The 13,795-nt window shown below is 38.4% G+C and overlaps 1 protein-coding gene across 1 annotated transcript; it reads right to left on the bottom strand.

Moving 5' to 3' along the window:
• Window positions 1-11,801: 11,801 nt before the first annotated feature.
• Window positions 11,802-12,722, bottom strand: LOC101398037 (olfactory receptor 7D4-like). The gene has a single exon (XM_014790471.1). The coding sequence runs from the start codon at window positions 12,720-12,722 to the stop codon at window positions 11,802-11,804; it is 921 nt and encodes a 306-aa protein (XP_014645957.1).
• Between the last annotated feature and the right edge of the window lie 1,073 nt (window positions 12,723-13,795).

The raw sequence follows: 13,795 nt of genomic DNA, 5'->3' as shown, positions 1-13,795 counted from the left end.
ATGCAAGTACTTTATCCTGCGTGGTTCCTGTGACATACAGTGGACACTTGATAAATGTGAGCTTCTGTTCTTCATGTTACAATAAATCTGTCTTGAATGGCTATCATTTACCAAATTTCCTTTATACTAGGGCAGCCATTAGGATGGAATTCTGTTCATTATAAACACCACAGGTCTGTTACCACCTTTTACTGCCATGCAGCACCTCTAATGAATGAAGATCCCTATGGATCCCTCTTTCAGAGACTGCCTGCCACGTGGATGCTTCCAAGAAGAGAGAAAAGCATGTGAACTACATAGATAAGAAAAGGGGGAAAATCACAAAATCATTAAAATAAAATCCAAGGCATGTTGGAGAGTGTGTGCTCATGTGTTCATGCTCAGACGTAGGGATGTATTATATTAACTATCAGTTAGTTAATGGTAAAACAGTGATAGAACTGATGAAAAATATACGTTTGTATTAATAAAATCATCCTTAAGAAATTAAAAGGCAAATTAAGATGTGACTCAACGTTTATATTTTCCATGATAGAAAACATGTGTCATTTTTTTCCTTTTTATTTATTTATTTATTTTTATTGCTGTAACATTGATTTATAACTTTGTATAAATTTCAGGTGTACATCATTATACTTTCATTTCTGCATAGATTACATCATGTTGTCATGTTCACCACCGAAATAATAATTACAATCTATCACCACACACATGTGCCTAATTATCCCTTTCTCCCTCCACCCTACCCTCTTCACCTCTGGTAATCACCTATGAAAAATTTGTCATTATTAATGCTGAGAGAATGCTGTTTATTAGAGAGAGAAAAAAATCATTAAGGAACACTTTAGTTTGGGGAGGTGGGCAGAAATGGCTTCTCTAAAATATGAATGGTGGAGCTGTGAGATGAAGGATGAGCAATTGTTAACCAGGGGAAATAAGGAATGGGCGAGCATTTTGGGGTGAGAGAACAGCATTCATGGTTACCCTGTGGATCGGTGAGCCTGGAAATGGAAGGGGTTTGAAATGCCAGAGATGGAGAACAGAGAGTGAGGGTCAGGAGGTCAGAGTGGGTAAGCCCACAAGTCCAGCGCCCTGTACTATTCCTTGATGTGCCTCTCACATTCGGAGTTTTATGTTTATTTGTGGGTCAGAGGTTGTGACTGTTTTTGCTCACCATCATCTTTCCAGGGACTTACACAGTATCCAGCACATAGTAGGTGCTCAACACATGCAAACGTTAGATGCATAATAAAGATTTAGACAAAAGCATCAACTATGACACAAAAAAGAAATCTTCAAGCTTATATATGCCTGAATAAAGACACTAAATTGAATAGCAAAATGAATTCAAATATATTCATATCTAATTTAAGAGAATAATACATAATGAATAAGTAATATCTATTCTATGAATGGAATGCTGGTTTAAAACTGTGATGTTTGCTAACATAATTCATCACAAAAATAGGTCAATGAAGAGAAATCATAACCTTAATCACAATGGAAAATGCATTTGAGTAAACGTAACAGCCATTACTGTGGTTAGCAGCCTGGACAGAGTCTCTTGCCAAATGAGGAAACTAAAGATAGTTTCTTCACTCAGTAAAAAATGGTTGTTTTACAACTACAGACAACAGGATATTCTACATTAAAACACTAAAATATTTGTGTTAAATTCATGAACAGATCAAGGCAGTCTGTTCCAAATTCAATCACTCAATAGTCACCTGAACACTGAAAGAGATTTGTAAGATGAGAAAAGGAAATTGTGCTGAGTACTGAATGTCAGAAATAATTGTCTTATTTGTCAATGATATTGTGGACACTAAAGTGGAACAACAAAAACAATCAATACAGAACAATTAAGTGCTCTCAGGAAGTCGAGTCTGCTGCAAAAGTAGTTAGGGAATATAATAGAAAAATACAATCAAGGAGGAATAAAATAGACAATACCTGGGGCACAATAGATCTCCAGTGAGTAGCTAGTGAGTAAATGATTGGACACAGGAAATCCAACAGGAGCCTATGACTATGGGAAATAGTAGAGAAGAGGTGGAGACTCTTCAGGAATTAACTCTTATCTGTAACGAGCTCTAGATTCCAAAATGAATGAGAAGGAAACAGAACAAGACCTGGGAAAGCCTGGTTTCAGTAGAAATTAAAGTATCTTCACTGTAGAGAGACTTCGCCTTTAGGGACTAATTAAATATGGGACTGTCCCAGCCTCATTACTCTAGAGGGAAAGCCCAGTACCCACTTTCAATCCTCTTTTACTTACTCCACCAGCCCTCGCTGGGACACACTGACTCTCTCTGATGGTTATCACTGAAGCATTCTGTACTCTGAGGTCTGCCCCCAGGAATCCCAACTGGGTTTTCACTAGGCAGGGATCAGAGAATTATAGGACAAGGGCAACAGGGACATGTTATTATTGTCTCAAAGACTGAATTCTCAGACCTCCTCATTAAATAAATTGGTCTACTGACTTTCCTCTTTCTAACAATTCAGCTTCCTTAAGGTATAAAGATAAAATAATGCAAAAATTTCAGCCCACTTTGTGTCTGTGTAGGCAACAGTGGGGGAAGAAGAAAGTATTTTCTCCATGGAGAAATTCTTCTTTCTTTGGTTTGACTTAAAAGTGACAAGGTGTCCCATAGGGAATATTTAATTTCCATAAGAACCAAACCCAGGAACCAACTTTCTGTGATGTTCTTCCTTTGAAGAATCTTCAGAGATTTTATGGATTACTTGGTATCCATAGTGTCATGGAGGCCAAGAAGTCCTTTCTGAAGAAAAGCAGAGTGGTTAATAGTTTTCATTTTGTTGAAAAAGACTAATCAAATGAGGACAGAAAATATCCCATGATGTTTGCTGTTGACATGGAAGCCTTTGTTGATATTAGGGAAGGCTCCATTTAATACCTCTTAGTAGAGAGGGAGGGGCAGAAATAAGCCAGGTAGGGTGGGTTGAAGAGTGAGTATTGAAGGAACATAGTGGTAAATATAAATCATATGTAAAGTTTGTCAAAGAGGAATACAGAGGTAAAACATAGCCTAAAGGGAGTATGGAGTATAAGAGCGAGAAAATAATAATTTAAATTAAGCTATAGGGACACATTTAATTCAAAGAGAGTGATCCTATTTCATGCAGACATTTGAATACACAGGAAATGCTGACTACACAATTCACAGGATGCAGTATACACTCTAAATCAAAGACAATCATAATGTGATGTATCTCCAGTTTAGGGAATACATGAGTCCAGAAATCAAAAGTTGGAAGTAGAAGCAGCCTGGTCTAACAGCACTGCCAGTGAACTACCTGGGGAGTTCGTGCCCCAGTTCTCCACACTTCTAGCCTCTGCAGGTTTAGAGCTCTTGCTTCCTAAAGGGAAAACACTTCCAGGGACATAGAAAAAGTCCCATTAAACTTCAAGCTATAGGGCGGCCTGGCACTTCAGATCTTGCATGCCAAGAAGAGGAGTCACTGTCCTGACAAAGATAATTCACCTGCTCATCCATGTCATTGTGTGACCATGGCAATGGGCATGAACTGGTACCTGTTGTGCTCAGTCAGTGACTGGGAGAAGCCCAGGAGCAACCTCAATGCAAACACAGTGGTGGATGCAGATGGCTGTCAGTCAGTTATGCTCCCACAGCAAGAGATCTGAGTGGTGTGATCTTAAGTGTGGCAGGTCTCTTTAGCTGAGTGCAATTCCCAAAGAGTGCTGTGGGCTGAGGCCTGTCAGATGGCTGCACCTCCAAACCAGGAAGAATAAGCCCTTAATCCTGAAGAAGGATCTGAGCAATGCAGCATAGCATTCACTAGAGTCCATCCCTTGGGACATGTGGAGCAACATTTTTTTAAATGAGATATAATTGATATATAATATTGCATTAGTTCTAGGTGTACAACATAATTTTACAATATTTATATGTGTTGGGAATTATCACCTCAGTAATTCTAGCTAACATCGATCACCACAGGTAGTTACAAATTCTTTCTTGTGATGAGAACATTTAAGATCAACTCCCTTGGCAACTTTCAAATATACAATACAGAATTATTAACTATAGTCACTTTTTGTACATTCCATCCCATGACATTTATTGTATGACAGGAAGTTTGTACCTTTTGACCACCTTCACCCATTCACTCCCACATCTGGCAACTACCTATCTGTTCTCTGAATTTCTATTTCTGTTTTTTGTTTGTTTGTTTGTTTATATTTAAGTCTGTCTTGATCAGTATGTTGAAGAATGTACTATGTGTCAATAATACTTACCCTGGGAAATTAAATATGCTTTAACTTTAGGAAATCTTTTTATATTCATTTCTTGCATAAATATATAAATACAAAAACTGGCAAGTTCAATAGAAATAAAAATGTATGTAATAATTTTAACAGTCATTGCTGCAAATGGTGAGGTGTACGTGTATGGGGGGATGCAGGCTCTCAAAATAGGAAAATAAGGACATATCCTTCAAATGATAAATAACATGCATTTTTCAATGAAAAATAATCTTTTGAACATGAAAGCATTAAGAAAGCACAATTAATGAACATCCAAGAATTGCTGCTAGGAACAGTAAGTATTTAATATTATTGTGATAATTCAAACAAATGTATAAGATGAAAAAAGAAAGAGGACATAAGCATTGTAAATCAAAGACAAGTGAATCATTACTAATAGATAAGATTTTGGAGGTGGAGAGACCTCAGATCTCTGATGATGCAGCCCTGTTTGGATCCTTCATCATCTATTTCAAGAAATCCCCTAGAGCAGTTGCTTTCAAATTTTAGCCATGCATAAGATCCACCTGGATGGCTTGTTAAACACAAATGGCTGAGTTAGACCTTAGGGTTTCTGGTGTAGTAGATCTAGGATGATAGACAAAAATTTGCATGTCTAACAAGCTCCCAGGGGATGCTTATGCTGCTTGTCTGGGGACACTTTGACAAACACTTGTTTGTGTTCCTAGTACTCTGGTCTAGTAAAAGTTTCCCCTCCACTCTTTATATCTTCCCTCCCCTGCCCTGCCCCCAGTGTGTACTAGGATACACTGGATCTTTCATGGAAACCCCTGGGGGCCCTGGCTTTGTCTACTATGGTGACTTTTCCCCAGGAAGTATAGGGAGAAGATCCAGGCAGGGAATTCAGAACCCATATCACCGGGAAGCCTCAGATGATTTTCTTCGGACAGTGGAAATTTATTTAAGATTTCTAGTACAATTGGGGGCTGAATTGTCAGAGCCTCTCATTAAATAAATTGTTCTATTTTCATTCTACTCTTTAAACAATCAAGCTCCCTTGAGGTAGGAGAATAACAGAAACAAAAGTTTCTGCTACTTCTGTTTCCCTGAAGACAGCTGTGGAGAGGGAGAGACCTCTTTCTTACATTTATTCCTTCCATATCTGGTACATTTACACATTTGCATTCAATAAGATCATTCTCCTAGAAATCAAAACATTTATTTATCTTCCTTCAAAAAATTCTTGCAGGTCTCCTTACTCTACTGCCCAAATACTTGCCTCCTTGTTGTGAGATTTAATTTCAAAGTTAGGAATTTTTCCCTGAGGGATATTTTAATGTTACTAAGAGCCCAACAGGCTTGACCCTCAGAATCCCATTGTCACAAAAGTGAAATGGTTGAGAAAGGTGCCTATTTGCAAAGTGAGAAGGCAGCCATTAGTGATGTTGCTACTGAAAAATCAAGCATTTTGAAGAATGGAAATATCCATTAGAATTTATTGGGCCTATGATGTTACTGCAGACCTCAGGGAGAGCAATTGTGACAGAGGTAGATAGACTCCAGATGAGTTGGTTGAAGAGACAGTGAGCAGAGCGGAAATGGATGTTACAAGTATGGATCAAATTCTGCTAAAGTTTGGAGCAACACCCAAAGAGTAGTATGAGTCTATGAGACAGTGTCATTTTCATTAAAAGAAAGGGAGTGTGGAACATTCCCATGACATTGCAAATTATAACATTGCATTGCAGACATTGGAAAATACAGGATAAAGAAAGGATAAGGGATAGCATAATTTCCCTCAGAAGTTAGGATGCGATAGGATTCAAAGTTTATGTAGAGATTTTATGAGACAGACACTAATAAGATAGTTATAGAAATAAAAAAAAAACATTACAAAAATAACTATTCAATTACAATGGTAGCTAATGTTGCAGTGGATGGTATAGTGTTCAATGAAAGCATACATCTACTAGGGTCTCATAATCGAAATTGAAGGATAATGACTAGAATTCAGCCAGGCATCATCTTGTCTGTCTAACTCCCAGTTCTCTTCTCAACAGGAGCTTTTTCCTCTTTCTGTACAATTACCTGATTTATCCTGCTACCCACGCAGACTGATGATCGCCAGATCAATACATTTGACCTCTGAGATAATAGCATCAATGGGGTGTTCTGTTCCTCCCTCACCTCAATCTTTCCAAGATCCAACCGATGTTTTATCTTCCCTAAAATGTTACTTTCCCTGTTATCCCGTCTCTTTGAAAGATAAGACCATCAACTTTGGCATCCATGGAATTGTTCTACTCAAGTGTTTCTCAATCAGGCTGATTTCGCCCTCTACAGGACAACTGGCAATGTCTGGAGACATTTCTGGTTATCACAACTCAGTCCTGGCATTTAGTGAGTAGAGGACAGGGATCTGTTAAACATTTTACCTTACACAGGACATCCCCTAATGACAAGTAGTTATACAGACCAAAATGTCAACATTGTGGTGGGTTACAAATCCTGGTAAAGATTTTTGAAGACTAATGTTAAAATTTTATTTAAAAAATCTCAATCATTCTCTGTTATTTTATAATGATATTGAAAATATTATCTGATAAAATCTCACAATCTTTCTCCATAATTTTGTGCTACTTCTTATTTTTATTGTGGTTTAATTATTATAACATGAAATGTGCATTTTAACCATTTTCAGTGTACCATTCTGTGGACTTGTCATTAAGTATATTTGCAATGTTGTGCAGCCACTGCCACTATCAGTGTACAGAACTTTTTCATTTTCCTAATCTGAAATTCTGTCCCCTTTAACATTAACTACTCATCCCCATCTCCCAGTCCTTGGCACCCAACATTCTACTTTCTGTCTGTGTGAATTTGATTCCTCTAGCCATCTCATATAACTGCAATCATATAATACTTATCCATTTGGAATAGATCAATTTTGACATTTCAGAAGCTGATCTTCTGATGTCCCCCGTCCTTCCCAAATGTGCTCCACCCACAGCCCTCCCTGTCTCAATGGAGACAACTCCATTCTTCCAGTTGTTCTGGCTCCATGGGGTCATTCGTGTCTCCTCTCTTTCTCTCAAAAACACATCCTGACTGACAGCAAATCCTCGTGGCTCTACCTGCAGAACACAGCCAAAGTGACCACTTCTCAATCCTTACACTATTCTATACCTGTGTTCTAGCTGCCTATATCTCACTGGCATGCTGCAGTCAGCTCCCAGCAGGCTTCCTCACACCTTACAATCCAATCTCAACTCAGCAGACAGAATGATCTTTTACAAGACCAATCATGTCACGTGTCTCCTCAAAACCCTGCAATGACTCCTCATATCACTCAGAGTAAATGAAAACATAGTCCTTCAATGATAGAAAAGCCTCACATGATCAGTCCCTGACTCCTGTCTTCCACTTTTACCATACTCCTCATCACTTTCTCTCCTCCAGCCCCATTCCCCAAAGGCTACCTCACATCTCAGCGTCTGTGTATTAATCTTACTTTCTGCCAGGGACACTCTTTCTCAATTGAATAAACAAATGTGGTTCTGAAGAGGTTTCCCATGGCATTGTCTCCTGACCACAGTTGATTTCTCCAAGGTGGGAATAGGACATGATTTTGTCAATTAGAATCCTTTTCTGAGAACTTTTTTTTTTTTACACACTCAGAGCTAAAATAAATCCAGTAGCTCCTTAGTTGTGAAGTTTTGAGATGTGAATTGTGAGAGCTGCTGGTTTGAGTACCTCTATCCACGTTGGGTTAGCCAGTATGAGAAAATAAAGGGGAAAATCTGAATGGAAATCTTCACAATGCTTGAGCCCCTGAGTCTAGTGTCAGACTGAGCCTCTGCTCAACTATATTCAGATGACTCAGGAAATTCTGTTCTATTCCTTGCCAACAAGCAGACCTGTGCAATGCAGCCCTAACTTTACATGAACCAAGACCACATGATGACATACCCAATGAAAATCAACAAGGTGTGCCATAACAGAACCTTCACGTTCTCAGCTCAAGGCTTTATCAATCTATTGTTGGCAAATTCTAACTCATACACATCTCTTGTGATAGTTTGAATAATAGCCTCCCAAAGAGATCTGTGTACTAATCTCCAGAACCTTTGCCTATGTCACCATAGATGGCAAAAGGCACTTTGAAGATGTGATAAAATTAAGGATCTTGAGATGGGAAAATTATCCTGAACTATCATGGTGGGCTCAGTGTAAGCACAAGCATCCTTACAAGGGAGGCAGGAGGGTTAGAGAGAAATTTGAAGATGCTATACTGTTGACTTTGAAGATAGAAAAAGGAGTCACAAGCCAATGAAAGCACGGGGCCTATAGAATTAGGAAAAGGCAAGGAAACAGATTCTCATCTAGAGCGTCTAGAAGGAAAGCATCCCTGCTGACACATATTAGATTTCTGACTTCCAGAATTGCTAGATAATAAATTGGTGTTATTTTAAGCCACTAGACTCACTGCAATTTGTTACAGCAGCAATAGGTAAATAATACATCTTTCTTCCCAAATCTACTTATGTCAATCCTACTGTTTTAGGTCAGATCCCCATCATCTCTTCCTTGAATTATTTCCACAGCCTCCTCACTGTTCCCTCTGCATCCTATTTCTGCCACTCAAGAGCAATCCTGAAGTCCTCGTATTATACATATGATTCCAACAAGACTCTGGTTCTCAATGTTTATAAAATCCTTGGTATGTCAAACTATACTCTCAATGGTCTGTCTTCCATTTATGTATCCAAACTGATTTCTAATATCTCAGCCATAAGTTACATATACCTTCCTGATATACCTCACTCTTGAATTTTAACCAAATATATTCTCCAGTTAAGCTTCTACTTATTATTTTTACTCAACTTTCAGGCATTTTCTCCTTTCAAGCATTTAGAATTTTTCTTGAATACCCAGTGTTGGCTAAGATATGGGAAAATGGGAACCTCCATGCATTCCTGGTGGGAATGTAAATTGGTGCAGCCACATTGGAAAATAGTTTGACAGTTTCTTAAAAAGTTAAACATGAATATCCAACATAGCCCAGTAATTGCACTCCAAGGTATCTCCCCAAGAGAAATGAAAATCCATGTCAACATTGAGACATGTGCACAGATGTTGACAGCAGCGTTATCCGTAATAACCCCAAACTGGAAATATCCAAATATCCATCAGATGGTAACTGAATATGCAAAATGTGGTATATACAGACAATAGAATACTATACTGCAATGAAAAGGAGCAAAACATTGATACATACTTCCACATGGGTCAGCCTCCAAAATGTACTCTAAGTAGAAGCAGCCAGATACACAAGACCACATATTGCATGATTCTGTTCATACAAAATATCTAGAAAAGGCAAATTTATATGGACAGAAAGTGACAAGTGGTTTCCTAGGTAGGAGTGGGATTTAACTGTGATTGGGCACAAGGGAACTTTTTGAGGTGATAGACATTTTCCCAAACTGGATTGCGATAATGATTACATAAATCTATAAATTTACAAAAATCATTGTATTTACATAATCAATGGGTGAATTACATGTATGTAAATTACACTTTACTAAAAAAGTTAAAAAATAAATGCATAAAGAGTTTTTCCTGGAACTACTCAAGGTGAGTGGAAAACTTTTACCTTTGTTTTCCACAGAATCTCTTACACACCAATTATATTATGCTCACCACTCAGTATTGCAATCATTTGCATCTCTGGTCCTATCCTTAATTTGTCCAAGTAGACAATAAATGCACATTGTATTAAACTTAATGGAATCAAAGTGAATTGAAGCCACATCAAATAGGTCTTTCATCTTAACAAATTATAATTTTGAGCAATTTGGCAGTTTTTACTATGTCCCAATAATTACTTTCTTTTTTCTCTCTTAAAGTCTCTAAATCCATTCATGATATTGTCTTGATACACCACAGTCTTGACCATCTATGCTATTTGTGGTTCCCACAGAAGCAGACACTGAGCAAAAATTCAAGTACAAGCACTTTATTGGAAGGAGCAATGAACATAGATGGGAGACAGGAATATTGGACACGGGGAAGAAAATATATCCAATAAAGTATGCATTGGGTCAGCTTCCACTATGACTGAGCAGAGTTTTCATCCTGTGGGGAAATTCTAGAAAGTAATCCAAAATGCAAACCTCAGAATTATCTCAACTAAAGCATGAAAGACATGGTAACTGCACACTCATCCTCAAAGGCTGTCCCTGAAGGGGCATAATTCTCTGTCATTCCTAGAACCATATATTGGGCAAAGTAGGTTCCAGCTGGTGCTGGCCATTGGCAGTCATGCAATGGAGATGGTGAGAGGATCCCCGGGAATGTGGGAGGAATGTTGACAGCATCTATGACTCCATCCTTCCCTGTAGAGTCAACTCTACCAACATTCTTCTCAAAAAGTGAGCTGAGTTCTGAACACCTTCTGCACGTGTGTAACCATGATTCTGGTGACACTACAGAGAGTGTCAGAAAAAAAAATTAAACCATGTGAAAACAACCTTCTGATCCAATTGTATTCATTACAACAAGTTTTAGGATTTTGGAGGGTGTAATTCAAAATTGCAATGATGGGAAATAAACATCAAATAAAAAAGGAAAGGAAAGAAGGAGGCTGGGAAGGAAGCAAGAAAAGAATGAAGGAAGGAAGGAATAATGAATGGAAAGACGGAAGGGAAAAGGTAGGAATAAAAGAAAGAAGGAAGAAAGGAGGGATTGAAGGAAGGATGGATGGAAGGAAGGAAGGAAAGAAGAAATGATAGAAGGAAGAACGGAAGGAATTATCACAAAGAATGAAGCAACATCTCTGGGTTATTCTAGGTGGTATATTACTATGAGTCATCTGAAAAAAACAGCTTTCAAATCTACTTTCCTACTTTGAAATTGAAAATCACCTCACTTTCCTCCTAGAAAGTAGGATAGCAAACTCAGTGTCAGCTAGCAAGGTCATAGTCCAATTCAATCTCAGTTTCTTCTTTTGAAAAGTGGGGTGAATGAGAGAAAATATCTCAAAGAAACATGAATAGATGAAGTAAAATCATACACGTGAAGAAACAAGCACAGTCCTGATGTGGTAAGCATTTGTTGTGGTGACTGTATCATTTTCAATACATTTCTTCTGGAGAAAACAAGTTCACAATCAAACTGAGATGAAGAACATCAACATTTGAAAGCATAATTGTGGGCGTTCCATGTCAGCAATTGATATGATGAGTGGTTTAAAACTCAAGTTAGAAACCTTAAGAATTTCTCAAGAAAGATAACTGAACATGGAACTTTCTGAACACCATATAAGCAATACAGCTCAAAAACTAATTACTGAGGAGATTCTAGAGAAGAAACTAATACAGACAAATAAAAGTAAAGGCATGAGTGTTTGGGATATTGAAGAAATCGAGAATGTGTTTTAGGGGAGAGAAAGAACCAGGGGATTTAAATTCACAAAATTTATCTTTGGGGCCAGCCATGTCCACTTAGTTCTAAGGTCAGTGACTCATCATGGAGAAGAGTCTGCTCAGCTGAGGGGACTTCCCAGGGCCCTCTTCACATCCTTGTTCCTCAGGCTGTAGATGAAGGGGTTCAGCATGGGGGTGACCACAGTGTACATCACTGAGGCGATCGAGCTTCTGTGGGAAGAATGGGTCACAACAGAAGTGAGGTAGACCCCTAGGCTTGTCCCATAGAACAAGGAGACCACAGAAAGATGAGACCCACAGGTGGAAAATACTTTATATTTTCCTCCTGCAGAGGAAATTTTCATTATAGAGGAGAAAATCTGAGAGTAAGAGAAAAGGATTCCAATGAAAGGAAAGACAACCACCACAGCAGTTGTCACATACATGATGATGTTATTGAGGAAGGTGTCAGAGCAGGCCACCTTGAGAACCTGACCCAGTTCACGGAAGAAATGTGGAATTTCAGTGCCTATACAGAGGGTCAGCCACCTCAATAGTAGAATAGGAAGAATGGAGACCCAGAAAATGATGAACAAAGGCATCAGAACCAGGAGGACACAGAGGTGTGGGTTCATGGTGACCATGTAGTGCAGCAGGTGGCAGATGGCCACAAACCGGTCATAGGCTATCACAGTCAGGACGAAATTGTCCATTCCATGAAAAATCATTAAAAAATACACCTGAATGAGGCATCCTATGTAGGTGATGTCTTTACTCTGTGCCTCAATGTTCACTAGCATCTTTGGGATGGTGGTGGAGATGAAGCAGATGTCCACAAAGGACAGGTTGGAGAGGAAGAAGGACATGGGGGTGTGGAGCTGGGAGTCAGAGCTGATGGCCAGAATGATGAGTAGGTTCCAAACCACAGTGACCAGGTACATTGAGAAGAACACTGCAAACAGCAGGGGCTGCAGTTCAGGATCCTCTGAGAGACCCAGGAGGAGGAATTCTGAGACTTGGGTGTGATTTCCAGCTTCCATGTGGCTTGTGTGTATGAAGGCAAAAGCAAAGTTCAATGAACATCGAACTGGCACCTCAGTTAGTCGGCACCACTTGATTCCACCTTAAGGTGGAAAAACTTCACTTTCCGTTGAGTCTTTCCAATGACAGTGATTCACTAAGTCAAGTTGTAGCCCAGTTCCATTTCAAATGTAATTATTTAGCCTTCTTAAAATTAAAATTTTCATTTCCTATTCACTGATTCAAATCATATTTGAGGCTATTGGCATAAATCAAATTCTTCTATGACATGACCCTTCCAATATAATTGAAGACATTAAAAGCATTTTCTTTAATAAGCTCCATACTTCCTTCATTCTAATGCCTTGTGCTGGTTATTAAAATATGGATTCTATCTCAAACAATCTTAATTCTATGAGTTGATGCTTCCTATTGATGTTACAGTTAACACTAAAGTGCTTTATTTATTTTATTTCCAAAAATGTGGATACTACCATTACTTTATTTGAGGCTTAGAAATGCCTTTGTCTACAGTAAGATCTCAATAAATGATAGCTATTATTATCGGTATTAGTATGTTGCTTTTAAGACCATTATTTTTGATAATCGCTTTTGATATTTTTGATAACTCTCCCAAAGCACAGTATAGAGATGTGACTTAGAAAATGAGATCTGGAGTCAGAATTTTTCCTAGTGTGGTTCATGTGACATACAGTGGACACTTGATAAATGTGAGCTTCTGTTCTTAATGTCACAATAAATCTATCTTGAATGGCTATCATTTACCAAATTTCCTTTAAACTGGGGCAGCCATCAGGGATGTAATTCCTTTCATTATAAACACAATAGGTCTTTTACTCCCTCTGACTGCCCTGCAGCACCTGTAATTAATGAAGATGCCTATGGCTTCCTCTCTCAGAAACTATCTGACACGTGGATTTTTCCAAGAAGAGAGAAAAGCATGTGAACTACACAAATAAGAGAAAAGGGAAAATCACAAAATCATTAAAATAAAATCCAAGGCATGTTTGAGAGTGTGTGCTCATGTGTTGATGAACAGATGTGGGGATGTGTTATACTAATGATTAGTTAG

This window comes from Ceratotherium simum, chromosome 39 (assembly GCF_057802395.1).
Source record: "Ceratotherium simum simum isolate JZ-2026a chromosome 39, ASM5780239v1, whole genome shotgun sequence".
NCBI classification, from domain to species: domain Eukaryota; kingdom Metazoa; phylum Chordata; class Mammalia; order Perissodactyla; family Rhinocerotidae; genus Ceratotherium; species Ceratotherium simum.
The sequence above is the reverse complement of the archived record's forward strand: the minus strand, read 5'-3'. Positions and strand labels throughout refer to the sequence as shown.

Coding starts and splice junctions, on each gene's coding strand:
- LOC101398037 (XM_014790471.1), bottom strand. CDS start 12,722: ATGGAAGCTGGAAATCACACCCAAGTCTCAGAATTCCTCCTCCTGGGT.